Raw genomic sequence first — 23526 nt, 5'->3', positions numbered from 1 at the left:
TATTTTATTTATTTTATCCCTCCTACCACACATTTTAAAAAGTTTTTTCACCAAGGAGGGGGGGAAAATGGAAAAAAATGTTTTCAGTTTTCTTAATTTTTACATTTTTTTCCCCTCCAACCACTTATTTTTTATTTTTTTTCCCCTTCCCCTGAACAGGGGATCCCATGTAGAATATACACGCCTGATTTTTACCTGTTCAAAGCCCGAAGCTCCTGAGCCTGGAGGCCAATTGTAATTTAAAATTATACCTGTCCAGAGTACACCTGGAGGCCTGCATCACCTAAACCTGGAGGTTAATTGTAAATTATTCTTCAAATATCTTTAAAGCATCTAAAAATAAGCTCATTTTGTTTTTTTTATGTAAACTTGACCTTTAACTGTTCAAATAAGATTTTTTTTAGCTGTCCAGAGACCACTTGGAGGCCTGCAGCACCTGAATCTGGAGGCCGATTGTAATTTTTTCTTCTAATATATAAATAATATATTAAAAGAAGCTTATGTTGTTTTATAAACTTACCCCTAACTGTTTACATAAGAAATTTGGATTTTTTACCTGTCCAGAGGCCAACTATATATAAATAATATATAAAAAGAAGCTTATGTTGTTTTATAAACTTACCTCTAACTGTTCAAACAAGAAATTTGGATTTTATACCTGTCCAGAGGCCACCTGGAGGCCAATTGTAATTTTTTCTTCAAAGATGTAAATAATATAGTAAAAGAAGTTTATGTTGTTTTATAAACTTACCTCTAACTGTTCAAATAAGAAATTTGGATTTTATACCTGTCCAGAGGCCACCTGGAGGCCTGCAGCACCTGAACCTGGAGGCCGAATGTAATTTTTTCTTCAAATATATGAATAATATATATAAAGAAGCTTATGTTGTTTTAAAAACTTACCTCTAACTGTTCAAATAAGAAATTTGGATTTTATACCTGTCCAGAGGCCACCTGGAGACCTGCAGCACCTGAACCTGGAGGCCGATTGTAATTTTTTCTTCAAATATATAAATAATATATAAAAAGAAGCTTATGTTGTTTTATAAACTTACCTCTAACTGTTCAAATAAGAATTTTTTTATTTTTTTACCTGTCCAGAGACCACCTGGAGCTCCAGAACCTGGAGGCCTATCCAAAAAATCTTAAATCTGGGGGAAATTCATCATATAAGAATGATTTTATCCCTAATAACCTATCCTCTCAGTCCAAAGATAAAGCCAATAATCACCGTTTACGCAAATGTGTCAGAACCCCCCCCCCCTTTTATACCTATAAGAGGGGGACTTTCAAATACGTCTTTGGGTGACGCCCCTAGAGGCTAGGGGCAAAGCTGCTGGAAGATTTAATCGTACATAAATAGATGAATAAAAACTTCATTATGAGGTAGGTACTTTTTACATGATTAAATGGGGTAAATTTTCTTAGGGGAGGTAATTAAGTGGGGGTAGTTAAACAGATTTCAGGGGGGTAGAAAAATTGCCAGCATGCTTCGCGTGCCATTTTACCGTCCCCCACACCCTCACAAATTGAGTTTTTTTATACCCCCTTCCAAATAGTAAAGGTTGGGCAACCTTGGATTAGTATACTTCTTTCTATATATACTAGCGGCTACGCATCTAGAGGCTTCAAGGGGGGGGGGGGGGGGCACTTGAAGAGAAGGTATTTGAATTGGATAACCCAATGCTTAATTAAGATTATAAAAGAAAAGTAAAAAAAAATATTTGGGAGGGTGATTTTTTTGGGGGGGAGGGGTTGACGCCCCATTTTAAATTTAGTTTTAAAAAATTTTAAGGGGGGTAATTTTTTTCTAGGGGCGATTTCTCTTTGGAGGGTGGTTACTGAGATCTTAAGCTTAAGACAGACGGAAAGACATTGTTCTACTTTGTAGTATATATATATATATATAATAATATATGTGTGTGTTTTATGGTACGTTATTTTTTCAATAAATAACGTTATTGTGTTCATTGTAATTTTTTTGTAGTACGTTATTTTCAATATTAATATCAAAAAGGCGGTGGTCGCTCTGAATCATACATGCATTAGTGGGGTTTTCGCAACCTAAGTAAAACCCAACTTTTGACCTCCTTATGAATGGCAACCCCAGTGAAACCCTTATGACCGACAACCCTATAAAAAGAAGGTTCCAACCTGCTCACAAGGTTAGGCCACCCCGTAAAAAGGAGGGTAGGACGCCTAGCGCAACTGAGGAGTTGAAAAGTACTGCATGTATGCCTTAAGTTGAACCAATATATGTTCTTTGCCATACCATGAATAATTAGAGTCAGCTTATACCAATAACGAAATAAATTCGGAAAAAAATCACGAAACCTATAAATGTTTTTTTTCGGCTGTCGTTGGGGGGCAACACATCGTAAAATTGACGACCTCTCCATTTGCCCCCCAAATATTATTTTAGATTTTTTTCGCTTGTTGATTATACCTTATTCCTGAATAAGAGTACTTTCAAAAGTCTTTTAATCAAAGGTTTTTTGTGTTATTGTTATACATAAGAACTAGCGGCTGGCCCCTAGAGGCCTCTAGGGGTACTTGAGGAGGGGGGAGTTGAATCCCAAAATCTATTTTATTTTAGTCTATGTTGCGTTCAAGTTCCTTACAAAAAAGTGAAAATGTCGATTTTTGTGATTTCTCTTGGGAAGTTGCTGATACTCTCCCCCAAAATAGTTATAAACCTTTCCGGGACCTATAAGAAGATACTCTGTTAAGGAGAACCCCAACAGTTCAGAGGTTAGCGAGATCTTTCGGCACAGACATCCTGTTACTTTATTATATTGTTGGTTGTTTCTCTCCTACATAAAGACAAATGAAGTTTTCAACTCATCACGCTTGGTTTTTTATTAAATGAATAAGTTAGGGTACAATGTTTGGCACTTTCGATATAAGTAAATGATAATAAAAAACCCATAGAATGCGATAATAACTTCAGAAAAATCGAAGAAAATAGTTTTAATACTTAATTAATGTTTTTAAGTTTTTCTTCAAAAAGTTTAGATAAGATGCCTTTAAAAGTCGTCTATGATTTTGTCAGGGATAAAAATGTAACTTTAAAATAAGAATTACAACATATTTTTTCAATTAGTACAAAGTAAAATTTTGAACATTTTATTGATCAGTATATTTTTTAAAATGTGAAGTAGAAACCTGAATATTTTATCATGAAAATTGTGTTATGATTTGATTGTCTGCTAGATTACAAGAAAAAAGATACTGACAGTACTTGTTGGTTCTTTAAAAATAATTAGGTAGATTACTTTCAGAACCCCTCTTTTTGCAACGTTATTTCAATAGAACAGAGCCGTAGTCTTAGTGTACTCAATATCTAGACAGCCAACCATTGTTTTAGAATTGTTCAATTTTTTTAACTTCTGATAAAAACAGAATTAATGGTATTTTTGTAAATATTATACCTCCAAGAAATGGCTATACTTCCCAATCATATGTTGTGTGATATTTAAGAGGAATTATTTTGATATAATGTCATTAAAATATTCGTTAAAAAAAGTGCTATTCTAGCTTATACTTTACATTTTAATGTGTATGATAATTCAAATAAAAGATAATGAAGATTTATATTATATTTAATTGTTATAATTATAAAGAAAAACCTGGAAACAGTAAAAAACTGACTTTATTTTATTGACGTAGGGAAAATTTTGTCAAATATTTGAATAAAAAAACACTATAAAACAAAATAAATTATTTTTAATATAGTCACAAAAAGGCTTAATGAGTTTAGGAAATATTTCATTCACTAATCATGTCATTTAAACTCTATTACACAGAATACATTGTAAAAAGATGTTCTCGTTTTAATTTTAAGTAATTTGAAATGCATTTTAATACCTTTTAATGATTTATTTTTTGAAACATCTTTTTATAAAATGTTATTGATTTTTGAAGTTATATGTTAAAATGTTTTTAAATTTTGTTAACATTTTGTTTTAAATGTAGAAAATTGGTAATTCTAAACATTCAAAAAATGATTTTATTAAATTTTCATCACTTAAATTGCATGTTTGATGAAATTTTCAACCGATAATTCAAGAAAAATCGTTTAAGTTTTATTATATTTTACTTTGAAATGTTAAAAAAATATAATTATTGTCAAAAATGTGGAAGTTATACTTTCCTCAAAAAAAGACCTAAAACATGCAAATTAACACGTGTAATGAGATTTTTTTTCTTTCAGGTTTAATTTTAAGTAATTATTGATATTTTTTGTAAAAAGGATTTTATATAAAAAGTTTTAAAACTCGAGTTATGTAGTGGTTCTAAAAAAGGTTGCGAATTTATGCAATTTTCTTGCAAAAAAAATTTTCTAGGATTTTAAAAATAGCAAAGGGTGTTATTAGACGTACTTACAGATACAATTGCAAAGTCATTTTGGCCAAACACTAAAATAAAGTTTTGACATCTGAGGGTCCAGCCGTGTCATATTTCAGTAAGAAGGGAGTGGATACAAAACAGCGATTTTCATAAAGGCGAATGTTACAAAACGGCGAAATTACAAAACATCGAATGTTACAAAACGGTGAAATTACAAAATGGCAACTGTCACAAAACGGCGAAAAATAATATATCATAAATAGGACATATTGAAAAAAATGTTCAAAATTTTAAAAGAAAATCTTCCAATTTTTGTAATTTTATATTTCAAGAATAACGAACCACTCTATCTACTCAGTGATCCGTGGGTTTATGAATGAGGAGGATGCCCTGGCTCGCTCCAAGTTTTCCAGAGTTATAAAACATAAGGAGTACCTATTTGGAAACCGTGACACTGTTTAAAATTCACTTGTTTTTTGTTTTGTGATTCATAAATTGTTCATAGATTCAATTCAATAAAGAAATACCTACATACATAATTATATTTTTGTAACAGTCGCTGTTTTGTAATTTCGCCGTTTTGTAATAGTCACCATTTTGTAATTTCGCCTTTTTATAATTTCGCCGTTTTGTATCCACTCCGTAAGAAGAGCCACACTGTAATGGGGCACAGAGGGGTAAGAGCTCCATGAAGGGGTTTTTAGTAATGTTGTGAGTAAGACAGGTGGGAGGGATTGCTTACAGAAGTTCAGAAAAATGTTTAAGTAGAAGCGCCGAGTTGCGTCTTTGAAGTGGTTAGATCCCTCTATTACTATTGATTTAACTGTCTTAATAGTAGCCGGTTCAAATATTAAGGTCTTTTATATGACAAGAGCTGGATCTTTAAATTATTTTAGTGGTGAGCCAGATCGGGATGCGCCGAATTTCAGCCAATCACAGCGCGGCATTTTAGTAAATGCTGTGCTCTCATTAGTGGAAAGTTGGCTTACCCCGATCTGGCTCACCACTAAAATGATTTAAAGATCCAGCTCAGGTCGAATTGACATTTATCCAGATAAAAAGCATACATACTTCTACAAATTTATTTAACACAACATTAGTTACATGATATTATATTATTACTTAAACATTGACTTCTTACAACGAGGTACATTTTACACAATAAGTTTTTATTTGCGTAGCTACTCCATACATGACTAAATCTGCAGGGATATAGGGATGAGCCAATGGTCATTTAATTCAATTTTGAAGTTTAAACACAATATCTACAAAACCAGATTTACAAAACAAAATAAGCTTGTTTTAAATTGTTTTTTTAGTAAGATTCGTCTTGTTTTCAGAATATTTTTTAGTGGCATTCTTTTCGCTGGTCCCCAATGTCTTAAAAATTAACCAAATTAAGAAATCATGCATGGATTCCAGTACCCAAAGTTCAAGACAGCCAGAAACATGAAGTTTATATCCATTGTGCCATCCCTGTATCTCAATCCAAATTTGTCCTTATGTAATGCCAAAAGAACGTGTCATAACTTTTTTTGTTTAAAATATCTAGTCCGTGTTTTTAGTAAGTAGTAGAAGTAAAATGATCCATAGAATTTAGATATGCAATATGAAGAAAGTCGGCACATGGTCCATGTGAAAGGGACATACAGTTATTTAACCCCTTCCACCTCTAGTGTTTTACTCTAATGTTGATTCCATTCCTATTCTAGGAATGCCAATTAACGTCAGTTTGAATACAACAAAGTATTTGATTCAGAAGTTTGATTGATTTTATAGTTGTTAATGAAAGGATTGATGTCAATTATATAACCATACAAGGATGATGACGTTCAGTAGCAGTAATCAATTACCAGGTATTTAAAGGGAAAAGGCAATGGCCAATACATTACCCCTTCTGTAGATTACAATTAAAAGTTGAAACGTTTGTAAACTCAGCTTTATGATGTAACCAATCATAATTTACTGAAGTCCCCAAAGTTGTTCAGCCAACAATTGAGATAACGCTATTATAAAACTTTGTAATAAACAGCCCGTTGTCCCCTATCTCTGATCAATTACACTAATAATAAGTGGGAAACAAAAAACCCCCTTTTTCAATACTTAAAAGCAGGGGTTGCGATTCAGCCAATAATTCCATTTGATATTGCTGAAAATTTTGATATTTTGTGGTATGCAACTTGGCATAAAACCTGATTTTGTGTTGTAACTAAAAGGATGTGGGTAAAAAGGGGGGGGGGAGTGGGTTGCGAGGAAATTTTCACTTATAATCGCAGTCCTTGGTTCTTTGCTTAAAAGTAAGGAATTTATAGCAAATGCATGGGATTTTAACCCAAATAGGAAGTAGCAATGCACAAATCTAACACTTACTTAACCTAGCCTAATATATTAGTCAAAAAGGTTGCTTGTTCTCCATTATGGGTTTATCCGGACTTTTTAAGGTCTTTAACAATTAATCAAAATTACTTATTCAAATAAAAATAATTTGACTGGATTTAACGCTTGTTGAGTAGTTTCGCTACATACGTTCTATTAAAATTTAAAATTTGATACTATTTTAGAATTACATTTACATTTAATATTTTGTACATGAAAATATTTGTACAATGAAATGACGAACTTAACATAAAACATCACAGAAACCTTTTTTCTTATTCAATATGAATTAATCCTTTTAAATTTCTTTGTACATATACATTATTATAGTATTAAAATTAGGGTTGGGCCGGATACTTTTTTGGCCGGATACCGGATACCGGATATCCGGCTGATTTCAAATGCCGGATATCCGGTATCCGGTCGGATATCCGGTTAACGCCGGATATCCGGCAAATATCCGGTTATCCGGCCAAATTACCGGATATCCGGCCGGATAACCGGCCAAGTTACCATATATTAAAGTAGCAAAAAAAATTTCTTCATAAATCTTATATAAATTTACATAAAGATAAACATAAAGATAAAAAATGTTCTTCTAGCTTCAATAATAAGAAAGTTATAGCCATTAAAATTTTTAAACAGCAGAGATTTTTGGTGTAAAGTATAAAAAATTATATAGCCGGATATCCGGCCGGATAGTTTCAATATCCGGTATCCGGCCGGATATTGAAAATGGCACACCGGATATCCGGCCCAACCCTAATTAAAATATAAGTTGCGGGAAATCCTTGAAAATTGTAAAAAGTATGTGATAAATTTTATTGGTAGTTTACGTAGTTTAAAGTTTTGTATATTTAATACCAGGGCTCAGCAGTCGTCAGTTAGCCGCCTGTAAGCCTAAAGCTGTCCCAAATATGGTAATCTCTCTTTTCAAACAAATTTTCAAATAATTCAAACAGGTTTAAAATTGAGGCTTAATCGCAACTGCCAAGTCCTGTCTATTGGTAGAAGCGCAGGCTCTCTATAACTATGTCTATTTTGTTTTTCCTTATAAAAAAGTAACAGGATGCCTGCATGTATGTAGCGTAGGATTTCGCTTAACACGGAAGATTTTATAGGTCCAGGAATGGTTCATAACCATTTTTGTGGAAGGTACATTAACCCTCCTTAGAGTTAACGTTCCTATAAAAAACTGCATTTTTGTTTTGTTTTGAAACTAAAATTGAAAGAAGAGGGTCAACTTTCCCCTTCCCTAGAAGCCTTAAATATATGTATCAAAACAGCATTTTCTTTTATTACTGCATTAGACTTTATTGTTCTTTTTTATTCAAAATTGACGATAACTTGTTATTGCTGCCGTTCTTATGAACATAATAATAGTCTAAGAATAGTTATTATCGTATTACAGACAGCTTTCCGCGGATTTATAAATGAAAAATTAAACCATATAATTTTTTTATTATTCGTGGTAAAATCTCTGTAATAAGATACTATACATGATTTTTCAGTATGGCTGTGAAGGGGTTTAAATCCAGCGGATATTAGTCGGTTTCGAAGCCAAACTGAAATTCATTCATAATAAATAGACACTAAACAACATATAAAATTTTAAAATTTTAACTTTTTAAAAAATCTAAACTGTTTTAGTATCAAATATATGTACTAAAAATATTCTCCTTTGCACCATATTTTGTTCCGTAGTTAAACTATTTTTTCTCGTATTCATTCGAATCCGGTGGATAGGAACCGGTTCTCGTCCATAAGAAAAAACTATGTCCAGCATCGTATCCAGCTTTCTACGAATATAAAAATGTACAATCATAAGATTAAAACCAGTTTTTTTTAGCCGGTGCCTTCGGCACCTCGGGGCTAAAAAACTAGTTTTAATCTCATAAATGTACATTCTATATCCGCGGAAAGCCATTTATAATACGATGCGAGAAATAACTATTCTTGGTTTCTTTTATTTTTAATTTATTTACATTTTTTACAAATATGCTTTCTGAAGTTGCCCGACATCAAACTGAAATAGTGAATGTGTGTTAAACTTAAAAAGTTAATGCAGATTTTTAATAGTTAGTCAGTGTGTCAAGCAAATAAAACATTGAATGTTTGCTTTGTCCGATGGAAAACCCATGGTTTTTGTGAATCCCTAGTTAAGGATATTGGTATTCTTGTTTATTTAAATTTTGGTTTCATGCTCTTCATCAGACAAACCCCTTAAAAGCAGCCAAAATTAAATTCAGTTTTGGTTACGGCCGATCCTTAGAACGTGCAGTTGCCAAGCTTTTAGCTTTATTGATATGATTGGAATGACATTGGCCCTAGTTACAGAATAGTTTTGCAAGTTTCAAAAGCGACAAGACAATGGATGATAAATTCATATTCTAACCCAATCATGATAAACCAAATATCTACAACAGTCGATTAAAAATTTCTGAGGAAGAGTTTGTATAAACCACCCTATCAAGATTTTAAAAAACGTCCCCAAAGTTTAGAAACTTTGGGGACTAATCTCAAAGAAAGTGTTGTACCTGTAAATGATTGGGTTGATGATGGAGTGAAGAGCAGGTAGATGCTTGGCAATCATTGAAAACCTAAACAAAACAATTTTGGGATTTGTAGTTGTGTTTAGTGCCCTAAGAAAATGGGGATATAAATGTCACCACTTTTGGCCTATCTTTTCTATTGACGTAATAGTAAAGGGAAAGAGAAAGGGAATGGGTAACAAAATTGGGTATAGGGTATTTCCTGGCGGCAATAGAATAGGTAGGCCAAAATCAGTGACATCTATCCCCATTTTGATAGGTCACGAGACAGCTACAAGGATTGTAGATTTTTTCTATGCCAGTTATCTAAATGAATAAGACAATGGCCGATAAATTGATGTACATGCCCAATGATGATACACAAAATTACCCCTTCTGTAGATTACAATTAGTGGTTGAAATGTTTTGAAACTCAACTTGATGAACCAACCATTCAAGTTTCAATAGAAGTCCCTAAAGTTCTTAAACCAGCAAATAATAAATTATATTATAAAACCTTAGAGACTAGTGTAATAAACAGCCCAATGTCCCCTCCCTTCCTGATTTTAAGCCCTATTTTTTTCTTATTATCTTTCCATTAGTGAGTGTGTATGTGTAATTTAAAGGGGGAGGATGTTTGTCTGTGCCAAACGATCTCTGTATCTGGTCGCCCAATTTAGTTTTACTCTTCAGGGAAGCTTAGAACTTGCCCAGGTCAGGTTTTAATCTATTTTGAGAAAGGATAGGACAACACTAGTAAGAAAATAGCCCGTCAAAATTCTAACGTGGGAATTAGGAGGGATGCTAAAACAAATTCTTTAAATAGAAATGAATAAATATGGTATTTTTGTTTACATATATATCTAGGACACTTGCGTCAAAACGACAGTCTGAGAGAAAATTGGAAGATTTAGCCAGATTATTACACTACTAATGTAATGCATGTCGTGTACAGGGTTTTGCGATTTTAATTTTAGGGCAGGTGTTGAGTGTTATATGTACTTTTAATGGAGGCGTTTGAGTAATACATTCAATTACTTGGGTTCTCTAGATGATCACTCGAAATCGTAGGAGAATCCCACTGCAAAGAGGTAGTATAACTAGGTAAAACTAAAATAGCTGTGTACCTGTAATATGAAGGACCAAACCGCATAGAAGTATTTCCAGCCCACCACATTATTAACCTAATAGAATAAACACATGAATATTTTTAAGACTTTTTAGTCGTACATAGTAAAAAAGTATTTACAACAGAATAGGTCTATTTGATTATTCTAACCCTCCCTTACCCCAAAAAAGAATTTTCCCGTATTATATCCAAGCTTTGACTTTTTGTTCTTTTTGGTATGAATTTTCTTTTTTAAGAGCTAATATATTTTACTATCCCTATCACCATTGCTTAAATAATTGTTTTTAAAGGTACATATTTAAGAAAGATTTATTTTATTAATTCTAATATTATATAAAATATGATATTTATTATTTCCCAAAAACAATGTTAATATGCTTAATTTATACAAAAAGTTGTACTTAAAGGTACAGAAAATCATAAAAATATAGATATTTGTATCAGACTCAATTTTGTTGTAAAAGTAGAAGCTGTCTATAGTGACGTCATACAATACAAAAGACCAATGATAGGCCGATTCACAGACCCAATTACCAATGGCAGGCCAGTATACATTTTAATTGACCAATGCAAGGCCAGTATGACGTTATTTTTTAAATGCACTAAGCAGCAGCCCCTGAACACAGTAAAGTGTCTCCTAAAAAAGGACATTAGGCCGAAGTATCCCGATTTTATTCTAATATGACGTCAATCAGTATAGATTGGCCAAACATTTTAACATTTGTCTCCTTTTTTTGAGACCCTTTTGCCAGCTTCAATACAAAAACTTACTTAGAGGTCATCCAGATCCCCCAACAGAGTAGGTACATCACAAGAATTAGGATCATCATCTGAAAAGAAAAAGAAATCTTTAAATTAAAAATCAGTTTTTTTTGGTAAATTACCAGGAATTTTAAGGGATAAATTAATATGCATCCCCAATAATGATAAACAAAATCACACCTTCTGTAGATTGAATTTATTGTTAGGAGGGTTAGTCCCTACTTAAACCAGCCAATTAAAATTCATTTAAAGTACCAAACGCTTTTGAACCAACAAATAAGATAGTTATAAACCGTAATTTACAGTCAAATGTCCCCTCCCTCCATGGAAATTAAATTAATTGTCATTAAACTATCACAATTATAAATAAATAATTTTACCTTAATGACATTTTTTCTTCCATTATTTATTTTCTGCGCGGCAATCCATCCCTGGTTGCAGCGACAATGCCGCGGTCTCACTTCTTTCCTGCTCTTACCAATATAGTTGATTCCTCGTCTGATATGGCCGCCATTTTCTATGATTCTTACACCTGTGGCCATAGAAAACTATAGATATAAGGTCAGGGGATTGATCTTTTATCCGTTAAAGATAAAAGCATGCCATTAGAAAAAATGAAAGAAACTTATACAAATCTTTTGTAGTAAGCCTTGCAGCTAAAAAAAAACGTCCCATCAGTAATTTAATTGATTTCGAACCTAATTAATATCTGCTGGATTAGAATCGGTTAACAGCCATACAGAAAAATCATGTATTCCATTGCATCAATTTTCAACGAATATTAAAATAGAAATAACAAAATTCCACTCGGGGCTAACAAAACTGGTTTAAATCTAAAATTTTTCAGTTTTATATCTTCGAAAAGCTTTCTTTTATAAGATGCGATGAATAACAATTCCAGTTTTAATAAAATATAGTTTTGTATGCCTGTAGTTGAGCTACCTCCGGCCTGGGGAGTCTCGTCGTGCCCCACGCCAACATCATTGTCTGTTCCAGAAACCGGTTTGTTGAGATTGAGCCGAGCAAAGTGTTGTAGCCGAGAGTACAGGCGTGGTCGTTCCTCTTTCTGATATAAAAGAGGCATTTGATAGTGTTCTTTTTATTTAGTTGCTTTGAAAAAAATTAACAGTTTATGAATAAATAGACAAAAAGAAAATCTATTTAAAAAAAAAAAAAATTTTGCTTATATTTTCTCCTCTAGGTAAAATATTCCTTATTGAGGCAAAATGTATTATTTTCTACAATTCATAGTTACACATCTTGTTAATGTCATTAATAATGATGATATTGAAGAGAAAAAAGACAGTCTTTTTCTAGGTGCTCTATGCCCCTTTTTCACTTTAAAGGTACGTTATTTTAAAAACTATATCAAATATCTAAAATGCTTATGAAGGAAAAATTTTGGTGTTTTAAGTTTCTTTGAATTGGACCATTTTCCTTTCTATCTTTATCGATTTATTTAAAAAAAATATTTCATAAATTTTTTTTACATTTTGTTTTTATTGTGGTGAAATATGTTTTGATAAATTTTCTTTTGATTATTTTGTTATTCTAAAATTATTCATAAAGTTTTGGCATTGTTGACTTGATAAATATTTCCAAAGAAATATGTTAATTTTTACCTTTTATAGGGAAATTTTGAATATATCATTATATGATAAAATTATGATTCATTCTGACACATTTTTTGGAGGCAATGGTTTTCTATAATTTATGCTGATCTGTTAGTTTAACAGATAGTGTTAAATGCATATAAGAGTGGTTGACGAAGCCCAAAATACATAACTTTTGCACCACGTCGTCTCTCTGTGACGTCATAAAATGAGGAGAAGTGGGAAAGAAAAATCCCTAAAAAAGAGATGGAGAATATGACGTCACAGGAAGACGACGTGGTGCAAAAGTTTTGTAGTTTCGGCTTCGTCGAGTGGTTGTAACTAAACTTATATTCTTTAATAGTTGTATGATAATTCAATCTTAAAAGATCAATATGAACAATAGACATATGTAGTTGGAGTAGACATTAGTTTAATCCATACCATTCAGAATAAATTAAATTACTGCCCCACCTATTATGTTATTATTTGATTAGACATATTAAAAAGTACAATATTTATATGTCAAATATGCTGATTTACCGTAGCCATTGAGAAAAATAAAAGAAAATATTTCTTTTTAATTTTACTTCTTGCTTTAATATATGTAATCTTTTTAAGAAAATATGATTAAATTTAAAAAAAATAATACCTGGATAAATTCAGTTTCCATTTCAATAGTCTCCGCCTCTTTGGCTTCTCCAATAGCTTGAGCCCTAAATATTAAATGCCTTAAAATTGGAAATAAAGGTATCCTGAAAACTATTGAACATTTATATATTTTAATGGCTGCATAAAATATATTGTATGTTGTTAGCTTATTAAGTTAAACTCTAAATCAGTAAAAAAAAGTACAGTGGCCATTTTATCAAAGTCATCGGCTGCTAATATACTCTTTGGTATCCACTTTACACCAGCCAGCTGCTTTAGTATCCACTTTACACCAGCCAGCTGCTAAAAATACTCTTTGGTATCCACTTTACACCAGCCAGCTGCTAAAAATACTCTTTGGTATCCACTTTACACCAGCCATCTGCTAAAAATACTCTTTGGTATCCACTTTATACCAGCCAGCTGCTAAAAATACTCTTTGGTATCCACTTTACACCAGCCAGCTGCTAAAAATACTCTTTGGTATCCACTTTACACCAGCCAGCTGCTAAAAATACTCTTTGGTATCCACTTTACACCAGCCAGCTGCTAAAAATACTCTTTGGTATCCACTTTACACCAGCCAGCTGCTAAAAATACTCTTTGGTATCCACTTTACACCAGCCAGCTGCTAAAAATACTCTTTGGTATCCACTTTACACCAGCCAGCTGCTAAAAATACTCTTTGGTATCCACTTTACACCAGCCAGCTGCTAAAAATACTCTTTGGTGTCCACTTTACACCAGCCAGCTGCTAAAATACTCTTTGGTATCCACTTTACACCAGCCAGCTGCTAAAAATACTCTTTGGTGTCCACTTTACACCAGTCAGCTGCTAAAATACTCTTTGGTATCCACTTTACTCCAGCCAGCTGCTAAAAATACTCTTTGGTATCCACTTTACACCAGCCAGCTGCTAAAAATACTCTTTGGTGTCCACTTTATACCAGCCAGCTGCTAAAAATACTCTTTGGTGTCCACTTTATACCAACCAGCTGCTAAAAATACTCTTTGGTATCCACTTTACACCAGCCAGCTGCTACAAATACTCTTTGGTATCCACTTTACACCAGCCAGCTGCTGAAAAAGAGTAATGTCAATCAATCCCCGTGACTGTTATGATTTTTTGTTGTTGAAAAAAACAAGTTATGATTGTTAAAAGAAGAAAATATGTTAGGAATTATTTTTTATTACTATTTTCGACCAATTAATTATATTTTGCCTGAATTATCAATTAGTTAAATCTCTTATTATTATTTGTTTATTACATATCTATTTAATTAAAATAATTGAGAGTATTACTCTAAATGATATGGTATTATTTTATTGTTTTCCTTCCAGTAAATAAAAAAAATATAACAAAAAATTGGTTCTGATTTTTTCCTTGTTAAAGTTGTTTTTATAGATATCTAACTGCAAAAATAGAACAAAAAACATACTGCGCATAAGATAACTTTCCTTTTTAATTGCAAAAATGGAATAATATTTTTTTTGGTGGCTTGAATTTGTTACTTAATTTTTGCCTTAATTGCACTTATTATTAATATTTCAATTTGTATTTTGTTAACAATATTCATGGAAGAAAAAAATTCCTGATGATGAGAGCAGTTTTGCCCTCAAAACGTGGAATAAATTTAAAAAGTCATCTGCATTGAGTTTTTTTATGATCTGAGGATTTTACATGTTGGGTCCGTAACCAAGTGTCCTACTCATTATTAATATTAATGTAAAAGAATAGAGAGGACAGGGGTCAAATAACTGTATGTTGGGGTAGGGAGAATGTCCACACTTTCAATTGTGTCTTTGAATATCAGCCAATAACGTCGGAAATATTAACACAGCAAAGTCACTACAAAAGAGCAGAAAGCTATTTGCTAGCAGAAGAAAAATGTTCCACTGCTGGAACCAGGTAGTTGTCTGGGTTATGCATCTATTCTTATACATTTAATTTATTAAATATTCACCTAAATTTTCTTTTTTCTAGCCTTTGAGGATAAATATATATCTTCAGATAATAATTTTACCTTCTTTGATTTGATTTAAAAGAGTAGCATTTAGCCTGGTGGCCGTTCCTTCCTCTCAGGGTGTGGCAATTAGACATCATATGCATGTTTCTAAATATTAAAATCTCTGTATAAATTAAATTATATCTCTGTGTAAGGGTGTGGCAATTAGACATCATATGCATGTTTCTAAATATAAAAATCTCTGTATAAATTAGATTATATCTCTGTGTAAGGGTGTGGCAATTAGACATCATGTTTCTAAATATAAATATTGGTTTTTTCGGGTGTGACACTTAGACATCATAAGCATGTTTCTATATATACATACTAGCGGCTACGCCCCTAGAGGCCTCTAGGGGCACTTGAGGAGGGGAGAGTCGAATTTGATTACCCATTTTCTTATTTTAGATTTTAAACGAAAAAGTAAAAAAAATTTTTTTTGGGGGGGGGTTGGGAGTGTCCCACCCTCCAAGAAAATAGTTATAAACCTTCCCGGGACCTATGAGAAGCTACTCTATTAAGGAGAACCCGATCGGTTCAGCGGTTAGCGAAATCCTTCGGTACAAACAAACACACAAACACACAAACACACAGACACACATCCTGTTAGAATTGAAGGTAGATTTTTTCACTAAACAAATCTTCCTCGGGTCAGCGAAAAGTGTTATGTGTGACGTCATAAAAATCTCCATTTCTTTTTAGGGGGTTTCCTTTCCCACTTCTCCTCTCATCCTTCCCTTTTAGACGTATTTTTAAGACGTCACACATATCACTGTCCGCTGTCCCATCTCCCTCACTTTAATTTATATGAAATATAACTTCATTATGCAATATGTGTTTGAAATATTGAAAATGATATAATCCCAGATTTTGCAATAATTTAATTTTGCTTGACTAATCATATTTCAATTAACTTTAAAAGGTGTAGGAGGAAAATATTTGTCTTTTAAGAAATTTCAATATTTCTAAGATTACCACCTACATGAGATTACAGCAGAATACTTTCACCACTTTAAAGGATTAACCATGATATGGAAGATTTTATAACTAATATCTTAAAATTTACCACAATTAACCCTTCTCCTTCGATTTTTAGGTGATTATCCTGAGAATTCAGAGCATCATCCGCTTGTTATTGGATGCACTACTATAACACCCAAGTATATTAAGTAAGGTAACATAAAACAGACACTGAACCCTTTGATTGCACAACCTTTGTCTGAGAAGTCCTAACTGTGGATGGTAATAAGTTGCGTCTGAATATGGGAGAAGGCATACTCCCTATTCTAACTAACTGACATAGCAGCAGTAGGAACAATTTTTAAAGTTTTTAGTTATGATGCAGTGTGGGGCCAAGATTAAAACCTATAACCGGATAACTACATGTTGAGCCATAGTCGGGGGGTTAACTTATTAAAACTTACCCCATTGACTTCCAAAGTACTCTAATAGTAGCTTGATAGCACCAGGTGCTTAGGAGGAGCGGAATAACCAGTAGCACAAGCAGTTGGTACAGAGATACTATTCTTCCTGTCCATGGAGGATCACTACCTGACTCCTGAATATAAGATAAATATAAACATAGTATAACTAATAGTGTGGAGCTTCATATGACAACTTAGCATCTATATCGTACATCTTTCAAATTCTGTATAAATAACAAATATTCTTAACAAGTGCTTCATGTTACGGTCTGTGAAAAATGTTAGTGATACAATTGTGAGAACATTAAAACTTAAATATAGACCAGAGGTGGATTCTTTAAAAACTTTTTGGCTCACTGGCTCACTAAAAATCAGTGAGGCTCGCTAAAAATTTGGTGGGGATATTTTTGCCTCACTGCGAGCCAAAATGCTTTTTGATTTCGAAGATTTTATAAGAATATAAATAAGAACAAATGCCGCGTTTACTTTCAAACAAAAGTTCTGACTTAAAAAATCTTTAAAATCACAAAATGGTGAGAATTTTGGCTTGTAGTGAGGCAAAATTTTCCCTACCAAATTTTTAGCGAGCCTCAATGATTTTATTGAGCCAGTGAGCCAAAAACTTATTTAAGAATACACCTCAGTTTATCATAAAAAAAATACTATCCTAATCTAATGACATAATTCTGTATTTCCATTATTTTTTTTATATAAAATCAAAATGAATGAAAAACTTTGTAATATGTGTGGTGCTGTTTTGATTATATAAAAATATCAAGAGAATTTTTCATTTTTTTCCAATATAAGTTTCAGGTTAAACACATAAAGATAGGTTGATCTGTATGGGAGATATGCAAACCTTAAAAGTTTATAATGCTCCCTTTAAAATTAAATGAATAGTGATGGTCCAACAGATGTAGAATACGTGGAAATTGTGACAGAGGAATTCTTGTCGTCAATTTAGTTTGCTAATATAGTCCTCAGATATTAGTCAATACGCTACTCTAAGGTCCGAGGAGGGGATTGGGTAAAGTTGGTGGATGGAGGGTATTGTTATTTTATAAAGCGGCGAGTATCACTTTATTAGAGTACATGAATATCTTTTGCAACATCCAAGTAATAATATATTGAATAGCATAGCATATTCAACAACTCTACCTAACATAGCATATTCTACAACTCTACCTTGTCCTCAGTGCACATAAATACTTCAACTTCTGTCACATTGTTACTGTAGATCAGTGAGTAGACATCCTAAAAATATTTTATATGAATTTTTGTCAATCCTTATATAAAAGTAACAAGAAGTGTGTATTCTCTCCTTTATAATGATGCTTTTTATATCCTGTGAAAGTTTCTAACTATTGTAAGACGAGGGTACTTTAACTTTCTTAAGACAAATCACCTTTAGAAACAGATTACCCTTAGATTTTAAAACTAAAATTGAAAAATGAAAAATTGTACAGATATCCCAACTCTTTTTAAAACCATTATCATTATCCTATTATATAAAGTAGTAAGCGTTTTTTGTCTGTCCCGAAGGATCTCACTAACCGCTGAACCGATATTATTCTCCTTTACAGTGAAGCTTCTTATAGGTCCTGGGAAGGTTTTAAACTATTTTTGGGGAGGGTGTCTTCACCCCCCTCCCCCACTAAAATATTCTTTTTATTCTTTTGAAACTCTAATTTAATATGGGATGAGGTCGACTTTCCCCCCTCCTTACTTAAGTTCCCCTAGTCTAGTTCCCGTAGCCGCTAGTCTATAATACAAAAAAGAACGATGTCTGTCTGCCTGTCTGTCCGTCTGTTGGGGGGGGGGGGGAGAGTTCAACTTGCCTCTAGAGGCCTCTAGGAGCAAATTATAGATTTACTTACTGTAATAAGAAGCACAGGCAATGACAGGATACTTGAGAGGATCCATACAAAGATTACTGACAGAATACACTAAAAAAAAAGAAAAAAGTTTAGCCTATATAATAATTTAAATAAACCAATATAAAAATTTTGATAGGTTAGGATAGTTTTTTTAAAATTTTCAATGCACATTATTTGTATTGTCTAGTTTTGCTAGTTTAAAATATCCATAGTTGGAATAAATATCCTATTTTATAAAGTAGTAAGGATTTTTTGTCTGAAGCTTAATATCTAAAGAATGGGTTCTCTATTTTACATAGCTCTTGTGATGGTTTTAGGCTTTTTTATTTTCAGATTTAAATCTTGGGAATTAAGCTAGTCCCTCTCTGCGCCTTATAATACAAAGCGCCTAGATGCTAGGGGTGTAGCTGCTGGTATTTGAATATAGAAGTAATTAGTAAATAATTAACAAAACAATTATGTCAAATTGAAATAAATAAGTATTTATATGTACATATTTTAAGGTATCTATTCCAATTTCTAAAAGATTAAATTGTGCTTTTCAGAAAAGCTTCATATTTGTTCTGGAATTGCTTTAGGCTATTAATATCCCTCCTTTAACCAAATAGATAAAGTCCCTAGATGTTAGGAACGCAGCAACTTGTTCAATATTTGGTAAGGGTTTATAAATTCTGAAGAAAATCCACGTAGGAAATGAATAATGAAATGTATGATGTATTAAACAAGAATGACAACGTCCAGAAATAGCGCAGAACAAAAATCATTTATGGACATACAAACAAAATGAGCAGCTGTATATCCGTTAAAAAGAAAAAAATATTTGATTATTAAATAGTTAAAAGTCACTAAACCTTTCATTTCCGCAGCTGAAAAAAATCAAATTTGACCCACAGCATTACTGACGGACGGACAGACAAAGTGTACTATAAAGAAACTTCGCTATCAAAAAGAATTAATCTATAGATTCCTTCCTCGCCATCACGTAGCTCTAGAAATACAGGTATATGGCAGTGGACAAATATTTCGGTTCTGCACATATAACCATTTTATTATAAAACAAGGATGACAACATCCATAAGTAGCGAAGCACAAAAAATCGTAGATGGGAATACGTACAGGTAGATTTAAAAGGTTTTTACTAAAATCAAGAATAGATTTATTAGATAAGATAAATATGAAACCTTGTTTTATTTTGTATGATGACGATGGTCAAAGTAAATTATATTAAAGATGCTCATAACAATGGGAAAAATTATTTTGATACTGATATCCCATAAAAGTTTGAAAATTGGATCAAAATAAACAAAGATCTTGGGAAATATGTAAAACATATAAAAATAGCCAAAAACCTGATAAAAGGCAGTCTGGCCGCCATGGTTGTTTTCTTGAAACGACAAAAAATTTAATTTTTTAATCCTTAAAAACTTTAAAAATTTGGAAAATCGGACCATATACACTGAAGATATGGAAAAAAAGTGTTAAATATATTTATAAATAGCCTAAAACCTGCCAAAAAGGCAGTCTGGCCGTCATGGTTATTTCCTTTAAAGACGGGAAATTTAATTTTGATATCTACAACTGAAAAAATTTTGAAAATCGGACTATAAACACTGAAGATATGGAGAAAAATGTTAAAAATATAAAAAAAACAGCCTAAAACCTGCTGAAAAGGCAGTCTGGCCGTCATGGTTGTCTTCTTTAAAAGACGGGAAATTTATTTTGATATCTACAACTGAAAAAATTTTGAAAATCGGACCATACACTGAAGATATGGAGAAAAATGTGAAAAATATAAAAATAGCCTAAAACCTGCTAAAAAGGCAGTCTGGCCTTCATGATTGTTTCTTTAAACGACAGGAAATTTAATTTTGATATCTGTAACTGAAAAAAGTTTGAAAATCGGACCATAAACACTGAAGATATGGAGAAAAATGTGAAAAATATAAAAATAGCATAAAACCTGCTAAAAATCGGTCCGACCGCAAATGATGTTTTATAGTCAATTGTGCTCCTTAATAATGGGAATGTTGTCAAAAAATTTCAGCATTCTATCTTTTATAGGAGCTGAGTAAATCCCATTTCCCCCATAGCGTTACGGACTGACGGACTGACTGACGGACTGACGGACGGACAAAGTGAATTATAGAGTAGCTTCGCTACTAAAAATAAGTAACACTAATCATTATTTTTTTTTTTGTCTACTATTGCAATTGTAAGAAGTAAATTATAGAATTTAAAGAACATTAATATACATTCTATCATTCATGGTTTTAGGCTATTTTTCTGCCCTCCTCTTACCCCTTTGAATGCAGAGCTTCTAGATGATAGTGTCATAAATACTAGTATTTCTGGTTTAGCATAATAACGTAGCAGCTTGTAGTGCCCAATAAAAATGACGTCATACAATACAAATCACCAATGATAGACCAGTATACATTTAAATTGATCAATGGTATACTAGCCTATTATTGGTCATTTGTATTGTATGGCTCATTTTTTGGAACTATAAGATGCTTCAATAGTAACTCATGACAGTTTTAAATCTCATAATTGACTTTTGTGTCTATCGACTACCATGTCTATAATTTATGTTCATATATTTGCTACACTATTTTTTTTATATTGCCCTATCCCTTTATACCATTATGTAGCTCTATCTAAAATCCGATGTGAGGTTGAAAGCATTAGTGGAATTTAAATTCATTGGATGTTTCCTAGTAACCCTCATCTCAATATTTCAATATTTTGCAGTAGCAAAGCTGCTCTATAATCCACTTTGCCTGTATGCCACCCTGAAACGATATAAGGGAAATGTTCTAGTCTGTTATTTAAAATACCTTGTAGGTCCTCCCAGGACTAGTCCCTAAAGTTTTATAATAAAGTTTTCTTATTCGTTGGCTTACCGACTGTGGGGATTTTTATTAAATTTCGATTTGTTGCTTTATTAAGTCGAGTGTCCAAACGTTTCAACTACTAATTGTTGTCTACAGAAGGGATAATTTATTGTATCATAATTTGGAATGTATATCAATTTACCGGCCATTGCACATAGGGGCAACAAGGGGCAACAATTCACCACCCCCAAATCAAGGTTTAAACATTCTATGAGTATTATCATACCCAATGTACATCAGATTTCAAAGGAATCGTAAAAATACGCTTTTTAAGTAAGCATTCTAATGCATGGAAGTCAAGAAATGCAAAAATTTTCTTACAGAAAAAGGCATACTTTTTGTGTTTCACCAACAATTTTAAAAGTATTAAAATCTCTTAGAATTAACGTAATTAGACAAAATAACTTCTGATGAGTCATGCATTACATATATTTTGACAGTATAAAGAAAAAAACACAAATTGAAGAAATTAGTCCTAAATAATTCTAGTTGAAGTCAAGATTTTAGTTTTTATTTGTTTGTTTTTTAATCAACATTTGAGAAGACAGTAAGAGGAAACATGTTTTCACCGGTTGCCACCGGCTAAAAATACGATATTTGATTACCCAAAGACATATTTTAATCGCCAGTACTGGTTTCATTTACCCCCCCGCGCCCCCGTAGGGGTTTTTAGCCCGTTTTCTGAACGTGGGTGCACGAAAAGCTTGTAAGAAAAGGCGTTTAAATGCGCTTTTAAAGTCAAAACTTAAGATATAATTCAAATAAATAAAAGACACAAAAACATAGACATATTGGTAAATATTTATTCTGACTTAGAATTAAAGTTAATAATAAATATTTTCAAGTTCTATTGTACATCGCCAATGATAATGCACAAAATTACCCCTTGTGTAGATTAAAGTTAGTAGTTAAAACATTTGAACACACAACTGTAAAACTTTGGGGACTAGTGTTATAAACAGCCCAATGTCCCCTACCTCACTGCAGAAAGGTAAAGTTAATATGCAAATAACGTGAGGTTCTTATAATTATTCTAAATTGGAATTAGCAAGTAGTCTTCTGTCTGTCTATTGGTAATGCTTTGTTTTTAAATTATGTAGTTACAGGGTATTCATGTTTAAAGTCAGCAGTTTTATTTAGAAAGGGAGGGGACTGTTAATTACACTAGTCCCCAAACTTCAAAGTTTTATAATAACGTTTTTATATTCGTTAGCATAAGAACTACAGGAAATTTAATTGATTTTTTATTGGTTGGTTCATTAAGATGAGTGTCAAAACTTTTCAACCACTAATTGTCATCTACAGACAAATAATTTTGTAATATAATTTATTAAATATGTATCAATATTGGGGATGTACATATTAATCGGTTATTGTTTTGTACCTTAGATCCCTAGGTGTTAATATATAATACAAAGTAGCTTGATGTCTGTTTGTCTGTCTGCCCATCCCTTAAGATCTCGCTAACCACTAAACTGATTGAATTCTACTCTTCAGGGAATATATCTACTGGTCCTGTGGTTGTTTAAAGATCTTTTTCAAAAATAAAAATCCCCCTCAATTTTTTCATATTTCTATAATTAGAATCGGTCCGTCCGTACGTCTGGTACAGTTAGCTCTTTTACTTAACTTAAACAGGCTAGAATTGTCCTATCGATCTCAAACTTTTCATACTGATTTCTACAACAGTTAGGTACGACTTAGAAAGCACAGCAACTCTATGATCGTTACCAGAAAGTCCGTACATCCATTTATAACAAGCTGATTTTTACTTTTTTGACAACAAATAATGGTTTTGAATGTTAAAAATATCCTATTCATCTGATTTTTTTAATACTGATTCCTATTTCAATAACGTCTATTGTTATAAGCGAAGCATCTCTATAATCAAGTCCTAAAAACGTCAGTATGTCCTTAAACAGTAACATGTATTT

At 32.4% G+C, this 23526-nt stretch overlaps 1 protein-coding gene across 1 annotated transcript in view; it reads right to left on the bottom strand.

Moving 5' to 3' along the window:
- Positions 1-8175: 8175 nt before the first annotated feature.
- Positions 8176-23526, bottom strand: part of LOC145328886 (uncharacterized) — a 54794-nt gene continuing 39443 nt past the window's right edge. Inside the window, exons 8-18 of the mRNA XM_080172822.1 lie at positions 18699-18767; positions 18007-18075; positions 16822-16955; positions 15416-15505; positions 13393-13456; positions 12076-12214; positions 11529-11680; positions 11158-11216; positions 10385-10441; positions 9264-9326; positions 8176-8752 (exon numbers count right to left, since the gene is read on the bottom strand). Coding sequence (XP_080028948.1) covers positions 8704-8752; positions 9264-9326; positions 10385-10441; positions 11158-11216; positions 11529-11680; positions 12076-12214; positions 13393-13456; positions 15416-15505; positions 16822-16955; positions 18007-18075; positions 18699-18767 — 945 coding nt within the window. The 3' untranslated portion in view covers positions 8176-8703. The remainder of the gene's footprint in view (positions 8753-9263; positions 9327-10384; positions 10442-11157; positions 11217-11528; positions 11681-12075; positions 12215-13392; positions 13457-15415; positions 15506-16821; positions 16956-18006; positions 18076-18698; positions 18768-23526) is intronic.

Source organism: Acartia tonsa, chromosome 9 (genome assembly GCF_053477335.1).
Source record: "Acartia tonsa isolate MP-2025a chromosome 9, ASM5347733v1, whole genome shotgun sequence".
NCBI lineage: Eukaryota > Metazoa > Arthropoda > Copepoda > Calanoida > Acartiidae > Acartia > Acartia tonsa.
The sequence above is the reverse complement of the archived record's forward strand: the minus strand, read 5'-3'. Positions and strand labels throughout refer to the sequence as shown.